Source organism: Anomaloglossus baeobatrachus, chromosome 4 (assembly GCF_048569485.1).
Source record: "Anomaloglossus baeobatrachus isolate aAnoBae1 chromosome 4, aAnoBae1.hap1, whole genome shotgun sequence".
In the NCBI taxonomy this organism is placed as follows: domain Eukaryota; kingdom Metazoa; phylum Chordata; class Amphibia; order Anura; family Aromobatidae; genus Anomaloglossus; species Anomaloglossus baeobatrachus.
This window is the reverse complement of record NC_134356.1, coordinates 594,268,040-594,296,012: the sequence shown is the minus strand read 5'-3', so window position 1 is coordinate 594,296,012 and position 27,973 is coordinate 594,268,040. Positions and strand designations below refer to the sequence as shown.

Here is a 27,973-nt window from a genome sequence, read left to right as displayed (position 1 = left end):
TCCGGAGGGCAGTAGCTATACCCCAATCGTCTGGGTCTCCCAATAGAGCGCTGAAGAAAGTTAGGTTTTTAAGTGACAATCACAGATGTCTAGTAAAAAAAACAAAACTATAACTCAGACTTCAGACGTTCGGCCAAATCTTCCTGGTCGATTTGTCCGTCGTGCCCATACCAGCGGTGGTATGACAGAAGGGCGATATTCTTTGCGGAGAGGGCACACATCTCCATGGCACTGGCTGCCGACTCTATACTGTTCAGATAATAGATGTCGTGGTGCAGTATTATCGGGGGTAGTTTTTCAGGAGGGTCATAGTGGGGATAAGCCAACCATTTCTTTACAATAACTGCATGATAGGACTCGAACAAGAGACGCAGCTGTTCATCAGTGAGGGGCTCCGGAGAGAAGATCTTCCAGACTTTGTTGTCAGAGGCTTTGGCCGCTTCAGACTCTGGTTTCACGGGTGACACGGGGCCGATGCTATTGATGAAAAGTTTCGGCTCATCGGTGGTTAAGATTTCTGATACCGAAAAGTGCAATGGCTTCGGGTAACCAAAGAAAGAAGCGTTGATCTGCCCGTGGACAAAGGTGGCCACGGTCTGCTGGTATGGCTTGGAAGCCTCTGCTGGTAGGTCAAAGTCAAGGAATTTAATTTTAGTAACGTCCTTAGCGAGTGGGGTAGCAATGACTACAATATCATACAGGCCGAGTGTGGGACCCTGGTCGGTCTCATAATTTACTTCATACAGATTCACTGTATCTCCTGAAAAAGAAAAAAAAAAAGGCACAATTACCAAAATATCGAAAGCTCAAACATGGCAGAAATATTCAGAATTCATAAGTGTGGGATATGGAACTACAGAGCGACCATAATCAATCATTGTGCTCTGTGGAATGCAATAACTAAACTCCTAAGGTGCCAGACCCTTCACTGCCATCATCAGTACTCCAAAGGGAGTACGATCTGGTAGGAAAGCAGTAGAACGAAGCCACTTGCACGTTATTTTTTTTGCCAGGAATTAAAAAATCCTTAAAAGGGGATCTGTCAGCTGCAATATGTACCCAGATCCATGAGCAGTTCAGGGTGGATATTGGTGATCCCTGCCTAACTGTCCCAGTATCTAGTAGCATAGATAGAGAGATCTTTAGAAAAAAGTATTTGTAAACATCCATTATAATATACTAATGAGGCCAGCGACTAGTCACAAGGGCATTCGGTCCCTTGGCTAGTTAGCCCCCTTAGCATGTAACCACGCCCCTATGGGCATGCTAACATGCTAATGAACGTGCAGCATCAGAGGCTTGGTCACGATCACCTCTCCGCTGCCATCACATCCAACGCTGAACTTCAGCTCAGTGCGTATGATCTCGGACGTCCGGTCATGCGCACTACATCGGTTTGACGTCAAGACGCGTACACCCGGCTTCAAAAGTCCGGGATCATGCGCACTGAGCCGAAGTCCAGCATCGGATGCGATGGCAGCGGAGAGGTGAGCGAGATCATCCTCTAACGCTGCCCATTCATTAGCAAGTTAGCATGCCCACATGGGCGTGGTTACATGCTAAGAGGGCCAACTAGCCAAGGGAACTAACGCCCTTGCGACTAATTAATGGCCTCATTAGCATATCATGTGGTATCTTTAGAGTTATTTAGAAAGAATTTCTATCTATGCTACTGTATACAGGGACGGTTAGGCAGGAATTAGCAATATACACCCAGAACTGCTCGTGGTTCTCGGTGCATATTGCATCTGACAAGTTCCCTTTAATATAGTGATATGTAAACTTTCATAAGCCAAAAGGACAAAATTATTTAGAAGAAAAAAAAAAAGAAAGTTTGGGTACACTGTAATATCTTGCCCCTTAGGGCAGAATAGTAGATTATGGGGATGGTGCGAGATGTTCCACACAAAACAGGTGCTGGCTGTCTTATACAGCCGGCATCTTCACAAACCGCAGCAAATGGAGCTAGACTGATATTTAGACACTGAAATCCTGCCGTCATTCTCTGAGAATAGCATTTAAAAGGGAGTCTGTCACCAGGTTTTTGCTCCCCCATCTGAGAGCAGCATAATGGAGAGGCAAAGACCCTGATTCCAGCGATGTGTCACTTACTGAGCTGTTTGCTGTCTTAGTGATTTTATCAAAAGTTTTCTCTGCTGCAGATCTAGCAGTCATACAGAGCTCATGAATATGCTGGACTACCTGACAGCACACCAAGTAGTCCTCTTATGATAAAATCACTGATCAGAAGCAGATTATCCAAACTACACTAAGCAGCCCAGTAAGTGACATAGCTGGAATCAGGGTCTCTGTCTTTACATTATGCTGCTCTCAGATTAGGTGGCAAACACCTGGTGATAGATTCCCTTTAAGTTGCACAATCCTGTGGGGTGTACATTCGAGGCGATTGCGATCTGTTAATGGTTCGCCATGGCTTGCTGATTGCCACCTTAACCATCCATAAAAATTTAAAAATAAAATAAAAAAAATCGCCCCCTTTTCGTTAACCTAAATTAAATATATTTGATGGAAAAAATAAATTTAGTACTAATGCATCTTTAACAGTGCGATCTCTGAAAATACTAAATTATTTTACACAGGTCGTCCAATGTAGGGAAGTCTTTGCGCCCCCCTCAGTGCAGTTTGGTATAATTAGAGAGTAACTTACCGGACTTTGTAGGGCGAGACTTCTCTTGCACAGAGGTAACCGTGCCCTTAACTAGCTGGGCCTTTGAAGCATAGAGGAGCCCAGTGCACACCAGTTTGTTACCTCCCTCCACGGCCCAAAGTCCAGAATCAGTACCAGCCAGAGACACTGCCCCTAGAACACACACATATAGGAATAGCATTATCATCAGTAAAATAGTAGTTTTTAGCAAGATCATCATTTCCATTTGCTCCCGCCATGCAGAGATTCAGATCACTGGAGAGGATGCACAAAGTATATTAGAATGTTGTAAAATGTTTTGTTTCACAGTCATCAAGCTTGCGCCTTATATATTCTGAGGCCAACATTAAAACTGAACCTGTCAAAAACTGAACTTCTCCTGTTTCCTCCCTCTCCCAATCTTCCGAAACCCAATATTACCATTTCTGTGTGTGGCCCTACCATTACGCCCCAGCAGCACGCCCGCTGTCTTGGGGTTATATTTGACTCCGATCTTTCCTTCACTCCCTCGTTCTTGTCACTTCCACCTCAAAAACATCTCAAGAATTCGAACTTTTCTTACCGTTGACTCTGCAAAAACTCTTACTGTCACTCTCATTCATTCTCGCCTGGATTATTGTAATTCTTTACTAATTGGTCTCCCTGTTACTAAACTCTCCCCTCTTCAATCCATCCTGAATTCCGCAGCCAGGATCATTTTCCTCTGCAACCGCTTCACTGATGCCTCTGCTCTGTGCCAGTCATTGCACTGGTTGCCTATCCGTTACAGAATCCAATATAAACTTATCACTCTCACTCACAAAGCTCTCCATGGTTCTGCACCGCCCTACATCTCCTCCCTCATCTCTGTCTATCACCCCACCCGTGCCCTCCACTCTGCTAATGACTTAAGACTGACATCCTCAACCATTCGAACCTCCCACTCCCGTCTTCAAGATTTCTCACGAGCTGCGCCTATGTTCTGGAACGCACTACCAAGAGCAATCCGATTAATTCCCAACATCCACACCTTTAAGAGGGCCCTAAAAACGCATTTCTTTAGACTACCCTATCACCTCACTGCCCTAATCTAATCTAGTCCCTTTCTGCCCTTCAAAAAATTTACTTCCAGTTCTTGTCCCCTGTACCTCTATAAATTCTCACCGACTGGTTCATGCAGCTGCTTTTGAATACCCTATTAAATGGATGGCTGGACCATATATGACAAGCTTTTCTCCCCCCCATTCACCTTTTGTGTCTCCCCTATTTCCTCATAGACTGTAGCTTACGAGCAGGGCCCTCACTCCTCCTGGTATCTTAATTTTGTTATTTTGTAATGTCTCATATTGTCTGTACATGTCCCCTCTTAATTGTAAAGCGCTGCGGAATATATTGGCGCTATAAAAATAAAAATTATTATTAATAAACATTCTCAGCTACATGCAGCTAGGCAATGCTTCTACCTGCTAGATACATTCATTTTACTCTCTAAAAAAAGGGGGTCTCAAACACACGGCCCCTTAGGCTGCATGCGATGGGGAATCCAGACACCAGAGGTACAACAATGACCAAACTCTGGGAGGAAGGGGGACTGCCGATGCCAGTGCCGATTTCAGCTGAATTTGTGTCCAAGGAAGCACATTCAGCTGAAATATATTGAGCCCGCAGCTCCCTGCACCCCAATAATCACTATACAAGCCACCGGCCAATCAGGGCTGCAGCTAACATCGTGACCATGGCAGGAGATGCCTGACATCACTGCCATGGAGCGACCCACTCCCATGCGGCGGCTACGAAGCAAACCCCATACATCATGTGAGCGAGGACAGGTAAGAAGAATCAGGAAGGGGGACATTATTATAGGTTAAGGTCCAGGACAGACTGTAGTAATGTTATCAGAGGACAGAGTCCAGGAAGGGGGACATTATTCATAAAATCATAGAATCATAGAATGGTAGAGTTGGAAGGGACCTCAAGGGCCATTGGGTCCAACCCCCTGTGAGTTCAGGCTTTCCTAACTCATCCCAGCTATATGTTTATCCAGCTTCCGCTTGAAGATTTCCATTGATGGAGAGCTCACCACCTCCCGTGGTCGCCTGTTCCACTCTATGACTGCCCTGTCAGAAAATGTTTCCTAATGTCTAATCTGAATCTCCATCCTTTAAGTTTCATCCCATTGCTTCTTGTACTTCCTTGTACTAATGAGAATAGGGTAGTTCCCTCTGCACCGTGACGTCCTCTCAGATATTTGTAGACCGCTATTAAGTCTCCTCTCAGCCTTCTCTTTTTCAAACTAAACATCCCTAAGATCTTTTAGCCGGTCTTCAAATGACATGGTTTGCAAATCTTTTACCATCTTGGTTGCTCTTCTTTGGACTTGCTCCAATATATCGATGTCTTTCTTGAATTGGGGAGCCCAGAATTGTACTCAGTCTTCCAGGTGTGGTCTGACCAGGGCAGAGTATAGGGGAATAATTATCAAAAGGTGAGGAGGACAGGGCGCTACGCTATATGTAGAGACACATGGGGAAAAAAACCTTTTAAGACATACACAGCTGTAACGCTGAGCGCAGCAAAAATATATAAGCGACAGAAACACTGATGCTGGAAAAACATAAGCACAGCTGTGGGGTGCTACTTCAAAGAGACGGCAACATGATCCACTGTGTGAAATAGTAGAAAAAATGATGAGGAGCACTCACCAGTAGTTGCTGTGCAAATAGGTGTAAGTTTATTCACGGCCGTTTCGCACTCTATACTAGTGCTTCGACGGGTCAGACCCGTCGAAACACTAGTATAGAGTGCGAAACGGCCGTCGTCTGACGTGCCGCCCCATCCTGCTCCCTCCCTGCCTGCCTTCACATGTAATACCGCACTTGTGAATAAACTTGCACCTATTTGCACAGCAACTACTGGCGAGTGCTCTTCATCATTTTTTCTACTATTTCACATAGGGGAATAATTACCTCTCTTGAAGTAGATTCAATGCTTGTCTTGATGCATCCCAGAATTTGGCTCATGTTGAATCTGGGATCCACTATTATGCCCAAGTCCTTTTCCCCGGTGCTATCACCTTATTCTATTCCTCCCATACTATATATGCATTTTATATTTCTTTTACCCAGATGTACGACCTTGCATTTAAATGCAGATGTTAAAAACCATCCTGTTCTCCTCGGCCCATTGTTCGAGTGTGTCTAGATCCTTTTGAATACGCTCTCTTTCCTCTCTAGTGTTGGCTACTCCTCCTTTCTTAGTATCATCTGCAAATATTATGAGTTTCCCAATAATTCCATTATCCAGATCATTTATAAAGATATTAAACAGCACTGTCCCCAGGACAGAGCCTTGCGGCACCCCGCTTTTGACTTTCCTCCAGGTTGATGTGTAGCCATTTAGTATTACTCGTTGTGACCGATCATTAAGCCAGTTGTGAATCCATCTAATGGATTTTTTGTCAGTTCCGTCCTTGATCATCTTCTCAATGAGGATATCATGTGATACTTTATCGAATGCATTACTGAAGTCAAGGTATACTATATCCACGGCATTCTCCTGGTCCAACCATTCAGTGACTTTACTGTAAAAGGAAATTACGTTGGTCTGACAAGATTTATTGGTCATAAAGCCATGCTGGCTTTGGTTCATTAATGCCTTCTTATCCACGTACCTAAGTAAATGTTCTTTGACAATTTGCTCGAAGATTTTTCCTGCAATAGAGGTCAGGCTTACTGGCCTGTAATTCCCTGGATCCTCTTTCTTCCCCTTTTTGTAGATCGGAACCACATATGCCCTTTTCCAATCTAGTGGGACCTCTCCTGTTTCCCGTGACTTATTGAAGATTATGGAAGCGGTGCTATTATTTCCTCAGCTATCTCTTTCAGGACTCTAGGGTGTAAATCGTCTGGAACTGGGGACTTGGTTTCCTTTAACTTGGCTAAGTGTTCTAATATCAATTCATTGTTTATTGTCAACTTGGACTCCTCCTGACCATCACTTCTATCATGATTATTGTTGATGCTTGCATTACTTTTTTGGAATGGAATCCAGGACAGGGACAAAGGACGGGAGTCATCATTAGAAGCCGGGTCCAGATGAGGGGAAATTACCACAGGTCCAGGCTGGAGGACACTATTACAGGACTGAGTACCTTATTATAGGATGGGGGCCAGGACAGAAGATATTATTACAGAATTGAGGACATTATTACTGGATGGGAGTGGGGGTAGGGCGAGGACAGGACATTATTACAATGTGGGACAATTTTACTTGGGCATATTTGGAAACCATATTATTGATTGGCGACACTATTACTCCAGGATGGGAAATATAAATGTCAACCAACGGCCAAGTAATGGCCTTTGATTTTGAAAACAATAGTGGAGTGTGAGGTCATGCAATAAGCAGGGTCTAACAGGCAACATGTCTCTATAAAGCTGACAAAATTTAATATTCTGAAGTATAGAAGTATTGCAGGATACTAGATTAGTAATCAGGCAATCGAAAGTTAAAGTCTCACATAGCGACTAAGTAAAAAAGGAGTGAAAAAAAAAATGTAAAAATGGAAAATAAATAATTCTAAATAAAGTATAAAAAGATTACAGAGAAATGTTTTGCCACTTAAAATGCTGATTTTGGTAAAAAGTGACGTTCTAAAAAAAATAAATAAATAAATATATAAATAATAATAATAATAATAATAATAATAATAATAATAATAATAATAAAATGCACACATTTCGTACTGCCATATCCGGCGCAACCACGGATATAAAATTGTACCATAACTCATATGATGACCATCATTAAAGGGGTTGTCCACTGCTAGGACAACCCCTTCTGATTGCACTTGACAAAAAGTCATGTGGAAAAAAAACAAACAAACCCCAAAACACAGTATCACTGAAAACATCATCAGGAATGCAGCCTGTCAACGTCAATGTTTTTCTATGTGCGGCCCATTCAACTTGGCAGTTTCAGACCCCAAATTACCAACCTTTCTAAATTTGTACTCAAGCAGGAAGGCTAAAGGGAGTTGAGCACTTTTGCACCCCGGTTTGAGCTCTTACCAACAAAGCCGTTGACTTTGGCTCCTTGTCCGTAGTTGACTCTCATAGCTGGAACCACAATGTCATCGATGAACCTCTGAGAGAAGCCGGCTTTCTGCATGACTTCATCGATGGTCACATTTACCTTTGTGAGGAAATCATTTCCACCCATAGCATGAAGCAAAGACTCTGTGCTGGAGAACGAATAGTCAAAGGTCTGATACCGGTAGATCCTGCCGACAATAAAAGATCTGTGTAACCAAATCAGACAGCAGCCAAATAGGCAAAAGGAGTGTACAATAAAAGATACAAAAATAAATAAATGATCATACTCCCAGATGACTAATGTGGAGCTGCAGGCACAACAAGAGAAAAAAAAATAAAATAAAAAATAAATAAAAAAAATATTATATATATGTGTATGATCAGTATATATTATAAATTTTTCTCTATTCTACAGAGAAAAACTAAAATGAGGGTGAGCCATGTCCAATTTACACAATAAGCAAGAGCCAAGTAGAATTAGGCCTCATGAGCACGCTGCGTTTTTTGCTGAATTTTTGCCTCGTTTTTTGTGTGCAGTTTGTAGTACAAAACTGCATGCATTTCTTTCCCCAGCAAAGTCTGAGATTTCAGTTTTGCTATGCGCAATTGCGCAAGTTGCTTTTTTTAATGGTGACCACAAAACTGCAGCATGTCAATTCTTTTTACGTTTTGTCCCTGCATTTTTCACTAGTGATGGGAGGACTCGCAGATACCCGGGGTCAACGGGCGATTGATCCCTGGTATCTGGCCGGATGCCGGTCCCCATACTAGTCTGTGGGAACCAGAATCTGGCGCAAAGGGATAGGAACAAGTACTTCATACTACCCAAGACACCGGCGCTGCTGTAACTGCTCCTGCGGCAGCTTCCGGGGCCACGCAATACCTTCATTGCATCCTCACTGCTTCCCTGACCACCAGCCTCTGTGTTTGTTTGAAGTCAGACGCGCCCCTATGCTGAGTGACAACTTGTCGGACACCTCCAATTACAGACACTGGTGGGCGCGGACTATATAGCACAGCAAAATAAAAAATTGGTGTAGGGTCTCACCGAATTATAATACCCAACACAGATGAAGCATACGGCTACAGCTTTTAATAATTTAATACGGCTTTTAATAATTTAAAAAAAGTGGCATGATACCTAGCACCAAGATAAAGCATGACAGCTGGATGGAGGCTGGTATTATCATGCAGGGGAGGACCCAGGCTTATTGAGCCCCCCCCCCAGCCTAAAAATAGCAGCCTCTCAGAATTTCTGCATCCATTAGATGCGACAATTACAGCACTTTACCCAGCTCTTCCAGATTGCCCTGGTGCAGTAGCAATCGAGGTAGTAAAGGGTTATTGGCCGCTCACAGCTGCCACTAAGCCCTAAATTGGTAATGAGAGGCTGCTATGAGACCCCCACATTACTAGTCTGTAAGTGAAAAGAAATAAAACACAGACACTCCAAAAAATCCTATATTTGAAATAAAATACAAAAAGAACCCTTTCACCACTTTATTAAGCCCAAAAACACCCCTGTAGGTCCGACGTAATCCACACCAGGTCCCACAACGATTCCAGCTCTGCTACATCTAAAGTCACAGCACGCGATCATGGAAAATGACTGCCCGCTGTGGACTTAAGGCAGATAATGAGTGAGCCACGCGCTCAGTGGTGACGTCACTCAGGTTAGCCGTAGCCACAGCCGAAGGTTCCCACGGCCCTCCACCTGTGAGCGCAGATAACCTGACCTCAGGGGACCTCAATAAACTCAGTGACCTCACCTCAGGTGAGGTCACTGAAGTCATTTGAGGTCAAATTACCTGTGGTTTCAGGTGCAGAGCCGTAGGAACCCCCAGCTGTGATAGCTGCTAACGTGAGTGACGTCACCGCTGATCGCTGCTCAATCTCTGCCTGAAGTCCACAGTGGGCAGTCATGTGCCATGATCGTGCGCTGTGACTTCACATGTAGCAGAGCTGGAATTATCGTGGGACTTTGTGTGGATTACGTCGGACCTGCAGGAGTATTTTTGGGGTTAAGTGGTGAAAGAGTGGGGTTTTTTTTTCTTATTTCAAATAAAGGATTTTTTCGGTGTTTATGCTTATTTACTTTCACTTACAGATTAGATGCCACCTCCCATTACTAATCTAGCATTTAGTGGCAGCTATGAGCTACAATTAACCCTTCTTACCCAGGTCTTGGTGCAGTGGCAAAGTGCTGGGATTGTCGCATCTAATAGATGCAATAATCCTAGGCGACTGTAGGCTGCTATTTTTAGGCTGCGGGGCTCAATAAGCATTGGTCTCCCCAGCCTGAGGATACAAGCCCCCTGCTGTCGTGCTTTAGCTTGATATCTTGGCTGGGTATTAAAATGGGGGGGGGGGGGCGAATGCCGCTTTTTTATAATTATGCAATTCCTCTTATTTTGATACACAGCCAAAAGAAGGGCTAGGCCGGGGGCTCCAGCCTGTAGCCATAGGCTTTATCTATGCTGGGTATCATAATATGGTGGGACCCTCCGTCAATTTTTTTTAAAAACTATTTTTACTGTACGATACAGACCGGGTCTGTGATTGGAAGTGTCAGACACACTGTCATTCAGTGTGGGGGTGTGTCTGACTGCAACTAAGCACAAACGTCGGTGGGCGGGGAAAGCAGTGCATATGCAATGAAGGTAATGAGCGGCCTCGGAATTGAATGAGAGGCCGCGAGAGCAGTTACAGCTGACTTTTTTTAAATTACCCGAGTGCCGGATCTGAATCAATACACCCGGGCCCGGTACTCTGGTGCCTTTGAACCTGCGGTGGTCAGTCTTTACAGTCCGGGTTCACCCATCAGTTTTTTTTCACCAATTGACTTAAAAAAAAAAAAAAAAAATGCATTGTCAAAAACCCATGGTAATTGCATGTGTTTTTGTGACCACAGGGTGCAGTTTTGTGGTGAACACAACACTGCAGCGTGCGGACATAGCCTTAATGTTCTAACCTAGTCCATCAAACGTTATGCGACGCGTTTAGGAAATACCTCTGTGCCAATTAGTGATGGGGTTCTAAAAAATTCCAAAGCGAAATTAAGCAAATATCTACGGTATAATTGATGCCGTGTGCCGAAACCACAAAAAAAGTGGATTAACCCTTGCAGGTTTTCAAAAACGTACCTGCAATAAACTTACAGAAAAAATGTACATACAGAAGCGCAGCAAGTGTACAGCACCCGGCCGCTCCTTTCTATCCAGTGCGAATACACTAAGGTTATGCTCACATTTACGCTTTTCTTATCTGTTTGGGGAAATAAAACTTTCAGCTACAGAACCCAATCATTTGAATTGGTTTAATTTTTCTTGCAATATCATCTATTTCCAATCATCCTTGGATGAACTGCAGATGGAACATTAAAGATTAAGAGAAACGGATTATAACGGATGGTTATCAGATTCGTATTTAACCCCTTCACGACCGGCCGATTTTTCGCTTTCCGTTTTTTTTTTTCGCCATTCTTTGTCTGAGAGACGTAACTTTTATTTTTCAGTCAATATGGTCATGTGAGGGCTCATTTTTTGCGGAACGAGCTGTACTTTTCAATGAAACCATAAGTTTTACCATATAGTGTACTGGAAAATGGCAAAAAAATTCCAAATGCAGAAAAACATGTATAGGTTTACTTTTATATAAGGGGTTAAAAAAATTCGGAAGTTTGTCTGAAAAAAGTGGCGCACGTTTTACGCCATATTCCGTAACCTGTAGCGTTCTCATTTTTCGGGATCTATGGCTCAGTGACGGCTTATTTTTTGCGACTCGAGCTGACGCTTTTAACGGTACCATTTTTGCGCAGATGCTACGTTTTGATCGCCTGTTATTGCATTTTGCGCAAACGTTGTGGCGACAAAAAAATGTCATTTTGGCGTTTGGAATTTTTTTGCCACTACGCCGTTTACTGATCAGATTAATTGATTTGATATTTTGATAGATCAGGTGTTTCTGAACGCGGCGATACCAAATGTGTGTATATTTTTTATTTTTTTAACCCTTTAATTTTCAATGGGGCGAAAGGGGGATGATTTGAACTTATGTTTTTTTTTTAATTTTTTAAAACTTTTTTTTTTACTTTTTTTATTTTACTAGTCCCCCTAGGGGTCTATTGCGATCAGCAGTCCGATCGCTCTGCACTATCTGCTGATCACAGCTACAGAGCTGTAAACAGCAGATACGTGCACTTCCTGCTTCCCTGGCCTCCGTGGAAAGCAAAAGTGAAAGTAGTTCATGTCTAGCACAGGAGTCATCACATGACCCTGTGCTACCATGACAACCACCGGAAGTCACGTGATCATGTCACGTGACTTACGGTATCGGGCGGTAAGTAAAGCTTTACCGCAATCGCGTTTATAATGGCGGTCACATATTGACAGCGCCATTACAGGGGTAAACGGCATGAGCAGATAACGATTCTGCTCGTGCCTAGCAAGCACACATCTCAGCTGTGAAAATCAGCTGAGATGTACGCCGATCGCGGCATGCTGCTGCCAGCAGACCGCAGGCAGTAAAGTTATGACCGCTAGGACGTAATTTTATTGCCCGCGGTCGTTAAGGGGTTAACGGGAATAAGGCTAGTTTCACACTTGCGTTGGGTGAAATCCGCTGGGTCCGTTGCTGCATCGTTTTGACGCATCCGATATTTTTGTGGTGTCAATGGATGCAACGGTCCGTTATGTCACAGGAATCCGTTAGCTGATTCCTGTGAAATAACGTACCCGTTGCATCCGTTTGGAGTCCGTCTAACGGAATGCGTCGGCTCCGTTTTTTTATTTTTTTTCCATTTTTTTCACTCTGGGCATGCTCAATAGAAATTAGCGGAATCCAGCGGCGTATTCCGTTGTAAAACACTTTGCAACGGAATCCGCTACCATAGAGAGCCATTATAAATTTTAAACGGAAGCAACGGAATCCGCTGCTTGGCGTCATTTTAACGCAAGCAATTAACGTTACATTCAGCGTTGCTTCCGCTCGGCGGAAGCAACGCAGCGTCGGCCAGCGGAAGCAACGCAGGTACTTTTGGCACAATCGGTCATCCATACAAGTCTATGGGAAACAGCGGAATCCGTTAACGGATTCCGCTGTTTTCCAAAAGGGGGGATTATGACGGAAGGAAAAAAACGCAAGTGTGAAAGTACCCTTAGTCTCTTGATTATTGCCGCCAAAACCACAAGCAGCATGAACAAGAGCCTGGCTCCTTGATTGCTGCTAGGTACATTTTTCTCTGAAACGTTCCGGCTTTTCCCAGTGCCGTTGCAGGTGAGTGGCAGGTCTCTTCCATTTGTGTACATGGCGAGAGACCTGTCAATCACCCGTAGCGGCGCTGGGAAAAGCCAACCAGGGCTTGACTAGTCTAGTTTCTGACTATGGTCCCTGTCCAGATCTTCTAACTATAATTTCTCTGGAACACCAGAACGCTTCAGATGTAAACGCAATTGACAACCCGTGCAGCCAGGCTCTGATTTATGCTGCCCATTATTTTGACAGCTAGACTCAAGCGACTGGTCCCCTTTAAAAAGGGGTTTCCCACAAGCAAAACATGTTTTAATCAATAGATCTTGGAAAAAAAGTAAGTTCCACAATTGGATGTCATTAGCAAAAATGTTCCTGTGCTGAAATAATCATATATATATGTGTCCCTGCTGGGTACTGTGTAATGGCCGTGTCTGACTGTACAGAGACATGGAGAGAAAGTAAAAAAAATATATATTATAATACATATATATTACACACTCACACACTCACACACTCACACACTCACACACTCACACACTCACACACTCACACACTCTACAGCACAGGATCATCGATGGTTCTTTTTGTGAGGTAAAACTTTTCCCTGTCTGTTTTTAAGCCATGTTTTACCTCACAGAATGAACAATTTGCAATCCTGTGCCTTCCTGTTTGTAAACGCTATTACTTCCTCCCCAGCCCAGGAGCTGTGGTATAATCAGATCATGTGACATACATATAACATTATCTCAACACAGGGACATTTTTTTTCTATTACATCCAATTGTGGAAATTATTATTATTATTCCAAGATCTATTGATTAAACTCAACTTTCTTCATGGGAAAAACCCTTTAAGCACTGGACATTCCCTGATCACTAGGTGGTCAAAGACACCTCCAGTATAACTGGATCCATTTAAAACGGAAAACGGATACCCCAGGTACAAGGATACTGGTTTACATCTGGTAAGTGTTTTTGTTTTTTCCCATTTCTATATTCAAATGTGTCCAGTATGAATGGATTCTACATGAAGGTGTGAACATAGCCTGAAGCATAATACTGTCAATAAGACAGTGGGCATGCACTGTGCCCAATGGCTGCCCAGCATCTCCATGTATACACAGCACCCAATTGTCACTGGTTAGGAGTGTGAGAAGAATCCGATAGTTATTCTGTATACGTGGGAATCTAAAATTTACAAACCTCATAAACTTATCCAATATGTCTTCCACCCACATGTACATCCGCAGGAAGTTCAGGCCGTAGTTCCAGACCATTTTGAAGACATTAACCAAAAACCATTCGCTCTCTTGAAAAACAAACTCCTCTCCATTATAGATTCCAACCAGATTGGAGTTCAGAGAACGAGTATTGAGCCCTGTGAGAGAGAAGGCACCGGTTACAATCCAGCCTGTCCTCTTACATGTAAAAATGGGTAATAAAGACTCAAATACTCCACATCTTATTGTCCGACTTCAAAGTCTGTCACTTACTGACTACTACAATGCAGATCAAGAGTTCAACTGTCCAAATTATGTGCAGAAATGGATCTCTGCTTTAGGTCCTGTGCGCACTGAAAAAAGGAATTTTCTGAAGAAAATTCCGCAGGCACTGAAAGATTACCGCACCTGCGGAACAAAAACGCAGAAAAACCGCACCAAAATCCGTATGTGTTTTATTGCAGTTTCGGTGCGGTTTTTCCGCCGGTTGGTACATGTGTTTTAATGCATTTAATGCAATAAAGCACATAAAAAAAAAGGTAATTTCCTTCTGATATAGATAGATAAGAGAAATAGATAGATAATGGATAGATAGATGATAGATAGATGGATAGATAGATAATCAATAGATTGATCTGTCCTCTATCAATCAATAGATAAGAGTCACTGTGAGGACACATTGCAGTTCTTGAGAGCGGTAGTGTGTTCACGTGAGAAATGACCTGCAATTACCTCTGCAGGCTCGTTACGAGGCTGCATAGTGTACAGTGTGTCAGTCACGGCTGGATGCAAGCGTTGTGGGACCTCGGTGGACTACACCGGAGCTGTGTGTTGAGAGGGGTTAATAAAGGGGTGAAAGAGGGGCTTTTTTGTCTTTTATTTAAAATAAAGGATTTTTCGGTGTGCGTTTATTCACTTTACTTACGGGTTAATCATAAAAGCGGTCTCATAGACGCTGCCATGATTAAGCCTAGACTTAGTGGTAGCGATCCGCTGTCATTTAACTCCTTATTACCTGGATTGCCACCGCATCACGGAAATCTGGAAGAGCCGGGGACACTCCGGGACTGTCGCATAATGGATGAGACAGTCCCGGGCAGCTGCGGGCTGATCTTCTTGGCTGCGGGAGGGGGGGGGAGTCATTAACCCTGGCCCTCCTCAGCCTGAGAATACCCGGCCGCCACTGTGTGTTTACCTGGCTGGACGGTACAAATACAGCGAAGCCCGCGGTTTTATTGGGTTTTTTGTTCTATTATATGTATGTTTGATTTCTATGTGTATTTTATATGTCTGTGTGTGAGTGTGATGTGTGTGTGGTTACTCTCTGCTCCGCTTCCTCTTCCGGTCATAATGACTTCACTTCCCTGCACACCGCAGGCAGTGATGAACATTATGTCCCGAAAACGCAAAATACCGCAGGGAATAACGCAGTGAACCGCACAGAATTTGCTACCTGCGTTATTCCCTGCGGGATTTCCCGATTACATTGCAGTCAATGAAGTGAAATGCCGCTGCTACCTGCGGAATAGAAGTGACATGCAATTGTGTTTGCTGCGGGAATCCTGCAGCAAAACATGTAGCTGTCAAAATCCGCCTAGTGCGCACAGCATTTTTTTTTCCCCATAGGATTTGCTGGTGAATTCCTGGGAGATGTTATGAACATTTTCTGCAGCGAAACATGCAGCAAATCCGCAGCAAAAACCGGCAAGTGTGCACAGGGCCTTATACACAAGTGTCCCATGCGGCAAATGCTGTTCATTGACTGAGGATTGCTGATGAATAAAGCAGCTGCCCAGCAGTCCTACTTATTCTCTATTACTGATACAGTCTGTGCATTTCACGAATTCTAAACTAAAGTCATCATGTCTCTTATTTAGATGCTACTCACCCAGCTCCTTCATGAATGATTTCATGTGCAGATTCAGGGGGTGTATAACGGACCCCCCAGATTCGTAATGCTTCCCTTCCATCTCTATGGTGGACAGGCGGCCTCCTACCTCTCCCTTTTCAATGATGTCAATCTGGACATTGCCAAACTTCTGCCGCAAGAAATAAGCTGTGGACGTTCCTCCGATCCCAGCTCCTACAACAGCTGGAAAAAAAATATTAAACATTTTAGCAGTTCAAAAATCTGATATTTAAGGTCTTGTTCACATGATGTTTATTTTTGTTCTCCGTTTAATATATACAGCAGAAACGGTTAGTGAATTATACAAAGTGATCACACAACAGTGGCATCCGGCACCCACAGGCTATCGTGCTAGTCATTAAATTGATTTTATGGAAATTGAGAACTTCATCACGTCTACATTTACCACACACTAGTGACGGGTATGATCAGTGGCTTCCGTCACATCAAGACATCTAGAGGAAATAAGAGGAGCCGCAGGTTTCACTTTCTTCAAATGTCTGAAAGAGGAGACAGTGAGGCCAGTGTTTGTTGGCCACAGGGATTGCAAGACATAAAAGGGTCACACAATCCCCAGGAGAGGCCAGAGAGGAGTATAGGTGCTGTTAGTTTACCTGGGGGAGGGGGGGGTGAAAAGGGGAGAGATAGGGTGACATAGGAATTGAGAAGGGCCGTTTGATTAGTGGACAACCCCTTTAAGTCCCACCCAACTATCCCTTCTGGGGAATGTCCCTAACCCTTCAAAGAACACCATCGACAGATCCATTTTTAAGAGAAGTTTACATAAAGTCCACCCTCCTCCAGTAAGGGACTCCTCAAATTTGCGTCTGAGACTGAGAAAAAAGAAGAAAAACCTTAGCCTTCCCTACAGTGCCTACAAGTAGTCTTCAACCCCCTGCAGATTTAGCAGGTTTACACATTCGGAATTAACTTGGCATTGTGACATTTGGACTGTAGATCAGCCTGGAAGTGTGAAATGCACTGCAGCAAAAAAGAATGTTATTTCTTTTTTTTTTTTTTTTTTAAATTGTGAAAAGTTTATTCAGAGGGTCATTTATTATTCAACCCCTCAAACCACCAGAATTCTGTTTGGTTCCCCTAAAGTATTAGGCTCTGTGCGCACTGGGAAATGAAATTTCCTTGCGTAAATTCCGCAGGCTCTCAAAGATGTTATCACCTGTGGAAAAAATCCGCACCAAATTCCGCACCAAAATCCGCATGCGGATTGTCGCATTTTGTTGCGGATTTGGTGCGGAATTGGTGCGGATTTAGTGCGTTTTTTCCGCAAGCTGTTCCCTACGTGATTTTTACATTAGATTAGGGAAAACCCGCAGCTACCTGCGGAAAAGAAGTGACATGCACTTGTTTTTGCTGCGGGATTTCCGCAGCAAAACATGCAGCTGTCAATTTCTGCCCAGTGCGCACAGGATTTTTTTTCTCCATAGGATTTGCTGGTGATTCACTGCAGAGATGTTATGAACATTTTCTGCAGCTTCTGGGAGTTGAAGATTTCCGCACCTGCGGAAAAATCCGCAGGAAAAACGCATGCGGATTTGCCGCGGATTTACCGCAGGTTGGTCCCTGCGGTTTTGCAATAAATAATATAGATAATCGATAGACAGATAATGGATAGAGGGAAAGATGGATAGATGAATAGATAGATAGATAGATGAGAAAGACTTCTATAATGTCCCACCCCCCTGCATTTTCTAAGCTGGCACCCTTTAGTAACTTTCATGTGGCACTAAAGGGTGCTTAGCCTTGTATTTAGCCATAAAATAAATAAATAATTAAAAAAAAAAAAACGACGTGAGGGTCCCCCCCATCTTTTGTAGCCAGCTAGGGTAAAGCACACGCCTGCAGACCACAGCTGGCAGCTTCACCTTGGCTGGTAATCCAAAACAGAGGGCACCCCACGCTGTTATTTTACATTAAATAAATAATTTAAAGCCAAAAACGTGGGGTCCCCCCCAAATTGCATCACCAGCCGAGGTAAAGCGGACAGCTGTGGTCTGGTATTCTCAGACTAGGGAGGTCCACTGTTATTGGACACTCCCCAGCCTAAAAATAGCAGGCCGTAGCCACCCCAGAAGTGGCGCATCCATGATTAGACGTGCCAATCCTGGTGCTTCGCCCCAACTCATCCCGTTGCCCTGGTGCGTTGGCAAACGAGGTAATATATGGGGTTGATGCCAGATGTGTAATGTCACCTGGCATCAAGCCCTGGGGTTGGTGAGGTCAGGCGTCTATCAGATACCCACCCGACATCACCAACCCAGTCAGTAAGAAATAAAAAATAGACAACAAAAAAAGTTTTATTTGAAAAAACACTCCCCAAAACATTCCCTCTTTCTCCAATTTAATTGAAAAGAACAATCAATTCCACGTCCGGCGTAATCCAATAAGGGGGGGGGGGTCCCACGGCGATCCATACCATAGTCGCTGTGCCAGTCAATGAAGAACAGAATGTTCCCCATTGGCTGGGAGAGCAATGCAGTGACCTGAGCTAACATCAATAGCCCAGGTCACAGCATGGGATGCCGAGCGCTGCTGCCAGGAGGATAGATGAGATCATTACCTGCTGTGATGATCTCCTGCAGTCCTGCCATCAACGCTGTCACTGCCTTCTATGCCCACCGCGTTGTCAGAAGTATCGCGAGAGCCCGTGACATCACCGCTAGTGACAGTCACGGGCCGCTTGCGAGACGGGCATAGACAGCAGTGACCGCGGTGACGTCAGGAGGCAAGAGATCATCACAGCAGGTAATTATCTCACCTCCTGACAGCAGCGCTCGTCATCCCCGAGGCTGCCAGCACTGCAGGGTGTCAGTGTCTGCCTGCACTGCCGCGTGACAGGCTGCTGACACTGCGGGCAGACACTGACACCCTGCAGTGCAGTTTGAGTGTCTGCCTGTGTCAGTGTCTGCCTGCGCTGCAGCGTGACAAGCTGCCGACACTGCGGGCAGACACTGACGCTGCAGTGCAGGCAGCCGCGAGGCTGGAGCGGGACACAGACTGCACGGCCACCTGGAGGTCGCACGGAAGCACTTCTGTGCGGTGTCCAGGGAGTGTGACGTCTGTGTTTACTCTGCTCCGCTTCCTCTTCTGGCATAATGACATCGCTTCCTGCAAAACCACAGGCAGTGATGAGCATTACCGCAGGTAAATCGCGGCTATACCGGGGGTATACCGCACATCATTTGCTACCTGCGGTATACCCCCGGAATTTCGCGATTACATTACAGTGAATGGAGTGAAATTCCGGGGGTATTCCGCAGGTACCTGCGGAAAATAATGGACATGCTCATTTTCTCAAGAAATTTTCTCAAGAAATTCTTCTCAAGAAAATTTCTTGAGAAAAATCCGCAGTGTGCGCACAGCTATTTTTTTTTCACATAGGATTTGCTGGGAAATGTCTGCACAAAGATTGCAGACATTTCTCAAGAAATTTCCGCGGCAAATCCGCGGGTAAAACGCACTAGTGCGCACAGGGCCTTAAGAAGTATTTCAGGCACAAAAAACAATGAGCTTCACATGTTTGGATTAATTATCTCTTTTTCCAGCCTTTTCTGACTAATTAAGACCCTCCCCAAACTTGTGAACAGCACTCATACATGGTCAACATGGGAAAGACAAAGGAGCATTCCAAGGCCATCAGAGACAAGATCGTGGAGGGTCACAAGGATGGCAAGGGGTACAAAACCCTTTCCAAGGAGTTGGGCCTACCTGTCTCCACTGTTGGGAGCATCATCCGGAAGTGGAAGTCTTATGGAACTACTGTTAGCCTTCCACGGCCTGGACAGCCTTTGAAAGTTTCCACCCGTGCCGAGGCCAGGCTTGTCTGAAGAGTCAAGGCTAACCCAAGGACAACAAGGAAGGAGCTCCGGGAAGATCTCATGGCAGTGGGGACATTGGTTTCAGTCAATACCATAAGTAACGTACTCCACCGCAATGGTCTCCGTTCCAGACGAGCCCGTAAGGTACCTTTACTTTCAAAGCGTCATGTCAAGGCTCGTCTACAGTTTGCTCATGATCACTTGGAGGACTCTGAGACAGACTGGTTCAAGGTTCTCTGGTCTGATGAGACCAAGATCGAGATCTTTGGTGCCAACCACACACGTGACGTTTGGAGACTGGATGGCACTGCATACGACCCCAAGAATACCATCCCTACAGTCAAGCATGGTGGTGGCAGCATCATGCTGTGGGGCTGTTTCTCAGCCAAGGGGCCTGGCCATCTGGTCCGCATCCATGGGAAGATGGATAGCACGGCCTACCTGGAGATTTTGGCCAAGAACCTCCGCTCCTCCATCAAGGATCTTAAGATGGGTCGTCATTTCATCTTCCAACAAGACAACGACCCAAAGCACACAGCCAAGAAAACCAAGGCCTGGTTCAAGAGGGAAAAAAATCAAGGTGTTGCAGTGGCCTAGTCAGTCTCCTGACCTTAACCCAATTGAAAACTTGTGAAAGGAGCTCAAGATTAAAGTCCACATGAGACACCCAAAGAACCTAGATAACTTGGAGAAGATCTGCATGGAGGAGTGGGCCAAGATAACTCCAGAGACCTGTGCCAGCCTGATCAGGTTTTATAAAAGACGATTATTAGCTGTAATTGCAAACAAGGGTTATTCCACAAAATATTAAACCTAGGGGTTGAATAATAATTGACCCACACTTTTATGTTGAAAATTTATTAAAATTTAACTGAGCAACATAACTTGTTGGTTTGTAAGATTTATGCATCTGTTAATAAATCCTGCTCTTGTTTGAAGTTTGCAGGCTCTAACTTATTTGCATCTTATCAAACCTGCTAAATCTGCAGGGGGTTGAATACTACTTGTAGGCACTGTACCCCCATCCTGCTATATACCCCCCATCCTGCTCATAATATACCCCCATCCTGGTATATGGCCTGTATCCTATGGCACAGAAAAAAAATAAATGTTTATACTCACCTTCCCTCACTTCCTGCAGCACCGATCATCTTCCTCTCTGTCTCAGCTGCAGCGCTGTTAAGTGAAGCCGTCACCGTTGTCTGCAGCATCGCAATGTCTTCCTGTCTGTGCCGGTCAGCTGATCTGTGTGGACACTAGCGGCGCGCACAGCAATGACGTCATCACTGTGCTCACCGCTCTCTACACAGATCAGCTGACCGGCACAGATAGGAAGACATCGTGATGCTACACGGTGACGGGTGAGTACACTGATTCACTGCACTCCCCGCTGATAATGATGCACGGAGGCAGTGAATACAGCCGCACATGATCACTCCAGGCTGTAGTTGCCAGGGGTGATCATGCGAGCCAGCTGTTAATTAAGCACGCACCCCCCCGCCCATCACCCCACCCACCTGTAGCACCGGCTTCACCGCTGAGAGATGGGCGGGAGGATGGGCGTGCATATGTAATGAGCGGGCCCACGTGGTCACGGAAGGCTGCTACAGCTTGCTCGTGCCCCCGATGACCCGCTCCACCGCAGCACCCTCATTACCCGCAGCCACATTCAGACCATAAGACCCACCCCCCACTTTCCCCCAACATTTGGGGGGGGGAAAAAGTGCGTCTTATGGTCCGAAAAATACAGTATATGTTTTTTACTGTACAGTATTTTGTATTAGTGTACTGTAATAATTTTATATGACTATAGTACATTATTTTGTATTACTGTAATAAGCTTGTATAAATACAGTAAATATTTTTGGGTTATAGAATGAATTGTCTGCGTTTCAATTATTTCCTATGGGAAAAATTTGCTTTGATATAAGAGTAACTTGGTTTAAGAGCTCACTCCCGGAATCAATTATGCTCGTAATCCAAGGTTCCACTGTAAAAGTAAATGAACCTTCAATGACTATAGCACAACACCCAATAGGTATACTCGATAGTCAGAATATAAAACTTCAGCAAAGGACTAAAATGTAAAATTTTATGAGAAACCAATAAAAGTTAAACGTCACAACAGACACACATACCGTATACCATAAAGCCCCTAGGGAGGTGATGGCTAATACATTAACTATTATAACCATAATCCGTTAATAAAAGGTCACACAAAACGTGGCCAAAACCTACCTAGAATGCCACTAGTTAAAAAACACAAAACAAAACAAAAAAAAAAAACAACAACACAACAAACAGAACATAATTGTGTTGTTTCCGTCTCAGGGAATAGACAGTGGTCCTCCCTCACCCAGAAAAAAGGAAAAAAAAACAAAAAGAAAAAAAACCCCAATATACTCAAATGAAAATACTCTTTAGCAGTGACAGTGGTCAACTATAAAAGAAGTTGAGTAAAAGTGGAACTGTCTCACCAGGTCCATATGAGCCAGGGTGCATGGATAATCCCACCAGGGCGAGGTCCTCTGGTTACCACAGATGGAGCTGACCCTATTACGTCCTGATGATTTTACACCCTTTACTAGAACCCATAGACTCAGGTGACATACTATCATCCCTGGATGATAGTATGTCCCCTGAAAAGTCCCTCCGGACAAAATGCGTCGGGACAGATACAGGGTCATTGTAGGGGTTAGTTCAGGAGAACTTAGCTGTGGACCGTCCTTGTCAGGGAGGAGAATCAACAAATTTCAGCTAAAGCAATAGCAGACATCATGGGGATTTCCCGTGAACGTGCTTGTGTCATTATCCATGAACATTTGGAAATGAGGAAGCTATCTTCAAAGTGGGTCCACAAATATTTGAAAACAGATCAGAAAATGCATTCGAGTGAAAACTTCCCGGTCTATTTGTCAGCGTTTCCGAACTGATAAGAACTTCATGGACCGACTGATCACTATGGATGAGACCTGGATTTATTTGTATGACCGTAAAAACAAGGAACAGTCAAAAGAGTGGAGGCACAGTGGTTCTCATCCAAAGAAGTTCAGGGTGCAAAAATCAGCCACTAAGGTGATAGTGTCTGTGTTCTGGGATAAGGAGGGCATGCTGTTAGTGGACTACCTTCAAAAGGGTTCCACCATCAATGCAAGGTATTACATTAAACTTTTGGACCAATTAAAGTCAGCTCTGAAGGCCAAAAGGCGCGGCAAGCTATTGAAAAAATCTTGTTCCTGCAAGACAACGCCTCCATTCACACTGCACAAGCAACCACAGCAAAACTGGCAGAGCTGGGCTTCCAGCTGGTTGACTACTCACCAGATCTAACTCCCTCCGACTATTATCTGTTTCCAAACCTGAAGAAACACCTCAAGGATACCAAATGTCACACCATTTCAGATGCCATGGCTGCTATGGATGCCTAGTTTGAGGCAGAATCGAAATCCTTCTTTTTGCTAGGCTTACAGAACTTGGAATACCGATGTAAGAAGTGTGTTGACATCAGTGGAGAGTATGTGGAATGGTAAAGCCAAAGACTTAGCAGCCCCTCATATAAAAGATGGGCTACACAATGGAAAGGGGCTTGCATGTGGCGGTCAGCCTGAGCTGGATGTGATCCAGAAATTCCGTCTCCTACCCTCAAGGTAAAAGAATCACTTTAGACTGAAACATTTTAGGTATATCTGTTGTTGCTCTATTGTGACACCCCCTCTCAGTAACCACATATCCTCAGAACGGGAAACATTAGAATAGTGCCCGATCCCAGGGGATGTGGAGGTTTTTAAAACTCTACAAAACAGAATGAATTTCAGTTCTAATCAAAATGTTTGATATTTCTATCCATAGGAGATGCAGCAGCAACAGGATCATCAATACATTTCTGGACTAGAGATTTAGCTTAAGACGAGGCTAATTTAGTCGTACATATGAAACTCATTCTTAATTTTGGCTGTAGCTTCCTTGGTCAATCCTGTGAATTAATAGGAAGCCAGAACTTTTCTACAGCATATAGCCACATTGACCAAAACATAATGCCAGACAGGGTAGAGCGATCAGTATCTGCATCACGTGGACTCTCCAAAGCTTCCATAGGTGACTGATGATCCACCTATGGCCCTGGATTCGCCAGCGACCACGGGGCTGGTGGACAGTGGAGAGGGCAACTCATAACAATGGTAATCCATTCAAATTCCTTAGTGCTCTACTTCCAGTGGTCACGGCCACACTTCTGGTCAAGCGTTTCCATCTTCTACAATCCAGACCATCGGTGTTATATGGCTCATTATCAATGGTGTAATGCCACACTTCCGGGGACACACTCCTTGTAGTGACCTTTTGAGACTGGTGCCAAATGAGTGAAAAGAATCTAGGAAAGCGCTGGCACAAATGAGGGAAGGTTTTTAATAATTATTCACTATGGTTGGGAATATTATCCATACCTCATTCTGGGAACAACCTTTATGCACAGATCTCTGTATCCTAGGGCAGGAAACCACTGACAGTGGCTCCAGCATCTGTGCCTACAGGTTTCCTGTCCTAGAAGGTGGACTCTCTCATGGTGCTGTCATGGGCAGGGGGACATATGCGTTTGAACCTTGATGTGAGTGGCGAATAGACAGCAGCCATGGTCTCCAAGATAATAAAGCAATAGACTGATCAGGACCTGGCAGGATAGCAGTACCAGACCGCCGACCTAAAAGGAAAGCAGGAACACTTCAACGGCCTCTTGTGAATCTTCTGGTAGACAATGAACGTTCTGCATTCTGGACAAAACTGAATAATGTGTTCTTGATGAATCAGCAGCTGTATAATAACAGGAGCCCACAAGCTCCGCACACGCCGCGGCCCACAAGCTCCGCACACGCCGCGGCCCACAAGCTCCGCACACGCCGCGGCCCACAAGCTCCGCACACGCCGCGGCCCACAAGCTCCGCACACGCCGCGGCCCACAAGCTCCGCACGCCACTTCTTATTCCTTTTTTTAAAGGCTAAATCATAGTAAGTTTGTCAGTCAATTCCCATAACTACTACTGGAATGTCTGTCGCCCCAAAAGTGCAATAAGCCATGGCCATTTAGGTTTCTGAGCTCCTGCTTTGCTCAGTGCAGTCGGGGTGTGCTGTGCGCGCCCCGGCCACAGTCGGGATGTGCTGTGCGCGCCCCGGCCACAGTCGGGATGTGCTGTGCGCGCTCCAGGCACAGTCGGGGTGTGCTGTGCGCGCCCCGGCCACAGTCGGGGTGTGCTGTGCGCGCTCCGGGCACAGTCGGGGTGTGCTGTGCGCGCCCCGGCCACAGTCGGGATGTGCTGTGCGCGCCCCGGCCACAGTCGGGATGTGCTGTGCGCGCTCCAGGCACAGTCGGGGTGTGCTGTGCGCGCTCCGGGCACAGTCGGGGTGTGCTGTGCGCGCTCCGGGCACAGTCGGGGTGTGCTGTGCGCGCTCCGGGCACAGTCGGGGTGTGCTGTGCGCGCTCCGGGCACAGTCGGGGTGTGCACACGACTGGATTTAGTTCAGACAGGGCTTTCAGTCAACATCGGCGAGAGGCGGACAGGAGCACAGAGTTTTGGCCACCCCAGGGGTACACCGCGCACCCGCATCAGAATTAAAGATCATTTTCTAAATAGTAAGAAAACAACAGCAGCCATGATTTATTAGGGCTCAGCCCCCGTGTGACATCTGGTTAGGTAACACTGAGTATTCAGGGGCAGACGCCGCTCTCACGTCCTCACGTGTCACATTATGTAATTTATATTTGTCTATGGATTTATTCCAATTAAAATGTTGCACAATTTCCAAAGCCAGAACGAGACGACTTCTGCTCCCACTTCTCCAACACAAAACAGTTTTCAATTTCAGTCAACAAGTTCAATTACATAAAGCAGAGCTGAGAGTGGCCTGTAATCCACGCCCAAGTGCCACGTATGAAACAAATAGTGCCCAGAGTGGTATTGTGCCCTCTGCAGTTGAAACCAATAATGTCCCGAGAGCCCGCCCCACAGGTAATAATGCCACCGCTGTGCCATCCACCACAAACAAAACAGGCTAGGTACATATACTGACCCCGCCGAGCTCGGAGTGTCGGGGCGGACCCTGTAACGTATGAAAAGACCCCGGAGCGCGGGGGCAGACCCTGCAGACCCCGGAGCGCGGGGACAGACCGTGCAGACCCCGGAGCGCGGGGACAGACCGTGCAGACCCCGGAGCGCGGGGACAGACCGTGCAGACCCCGGAGCGCGGGGACAGACCGTGCAGACCCCGGAGCGCGGGGACAGACCGTGCAGACCCCGGAGCGCGGGGACAGACCGTGCAGACCCCGGAGCGCGGGGACAGACCGTGCAGACCCCGGAGCGCGGGGACAGACCGTGCAGACCCCGGAGCGCGGGGACAGACCGTGCAGACCCCGGAGCGCGGGGACAGACCGTGCAGACCCCGGAGCGCGGGGACAGACCGTGCAGACCCCGGAGCGCGGGGACAGACCGTGCAGACCCCGGAGCGCGGGGACAGACCGTGCAGACCCCGGAGCGCGGGGACAGACCGTGCAGACCCCGGAGCGCGGGGACAGACCGTGCAGACCCCGGAGCGCGGGGACAGACCCTGCAGACCCCGGAGCGCGGGGACAGACCCTGCAGACCCCGGAGCGCGGGGACAGACCCTGCAGACCCCGGAGCGCAGAGGCAGACCCTGCAGACCCCGGAGTGCAGAGGCAGACCCTGCAGACCCCGGAGTGCAGAGGCAGACCCTGCAGACCCCGGAGTGCAGAGGCAGACCCTGCAGACCCCGGAGTGCAGAGGCAGACCCTGCAGACCCCGGAGTGCAGAGGCAGACCCTGCAGACCCCGGAGTGCAGAGGCAGACCCTGCAGACCCCGGAGTGCAGAGGCAGACCCTGCAGACCCCGGAGTGCAGAGGCAGACCCTGCAGACCCCGGAGTGCAGAGGCAGACCCTGCAGACCCCGGAGTGCAGAGGCAGACCCTGCAGACCCCGGAGTGCAGAGGCAGACCCTGCAGACCCCGGAGTGCAGAGGCAGACCCTGCAGACCCCGGAGTGCAGAGACAGACCCTGCAGACCCCGGAGTGCAGAGACAGACCCTGCAGACCCCGGAGTGCAGAGACAGACCCTGCAGACCCCGGAGTGCAGAGACAGACCCTGCAGACCCCGGAGTGCAGAGACAGACCCTGCAGACCCCGGAGTGCAGAGACAGACCCTGCAGACCCCGGAGTGCAGAGACAGACCCTGCAGACCCCGGAGTGCAGAGACAGACCCTGCAGACCCCGGAGTGCAGAGACAGACCCTGCAGACCCCGGAGTGCAGAGACAGACCCTGCAGACCCCGGAGTGCAGAGACAGACCCTGCAGACCCCGGAGTGCAGAGACAGACCCTGCAGACCCCGGAGTGCAGAGACAGACCCTGCAGACCCCGGAGTGTAGAGACAGACCCTGCAGACCCCGGAGTGCAGAGACAGACCCTGCAGACCCCGGAGTGTAGAGACAGACCCTGCAGACCCCGGAGTGCAGAGACAGACCCTGCAGACCCCGGAGTGCAGAGACAGACCCTGCAGACCCCGGAGTGCAGAGACAGACCCTGCAGACCCCGGAGTGCAGAGACAGACCCTGCAGACCCCGGAGTGCAGAGACAGACCCTGCAGACCCCGGAGTGTAGAGACAGACCCTGCAGACCCCGGAGTGCAGAGACAGACCCTGCAGACCCCGGAGTGCAGAGACAGACCCTGCAGACCCCAGAGTAGCGGCACAGACCCCGCACAGCTCGTTCCTCTACTTTCCTCCCCTTCTGGCAGCGTAGTCCCTGCAGTGCTCCCGGTCCTCGCCCCCTGCACACACAGACACCGTGATGTCGGCACCGCCCGTCCTTACCGATCCTGCTGGGCGCTCTCCGCAGGTCCGTGGTCGCTGCCGCCCGCAGGTTGCACAGGACGAGGCCGCTCAGCACGGAGGAGACGACCGCCGAGAGCTGCATGGCTGCCACCAGTCCAGACTAGCACTGCGCATGCGCGCCTCTCCGC

At 46.7% G+C, this 27,973-nt stretch overlaps 1 protein-coding gene across 1 annotated transcript; it reads right to left on the bottom strand.

Annotated features, from left to right (window-relative positions):
• Positions 1–27,973, bottom strand: PCYOX1 (prenylcysteine oxidase 1). Its single transcript, XM_075342907.1, has 6 exons — positions 27,825–27,973; positions 16,098–16,301; positions 14,193–14,367; positions 7,717–7,928; positions 2,669–2,821; positions 1–760 (listed from the first exon to the last, which is right to left on the bottom strand). The coding sequence occupies exons 1-6, from the start codon at positions 27,925–27,927 to the stop codon at positions 108–110; spliced, it is 1,500 nt and encodes a 499-aa protein (XP_075199022.1). The 5' UTR covers positions 27,928–27,973; the 3' UTR covers positions 1–107.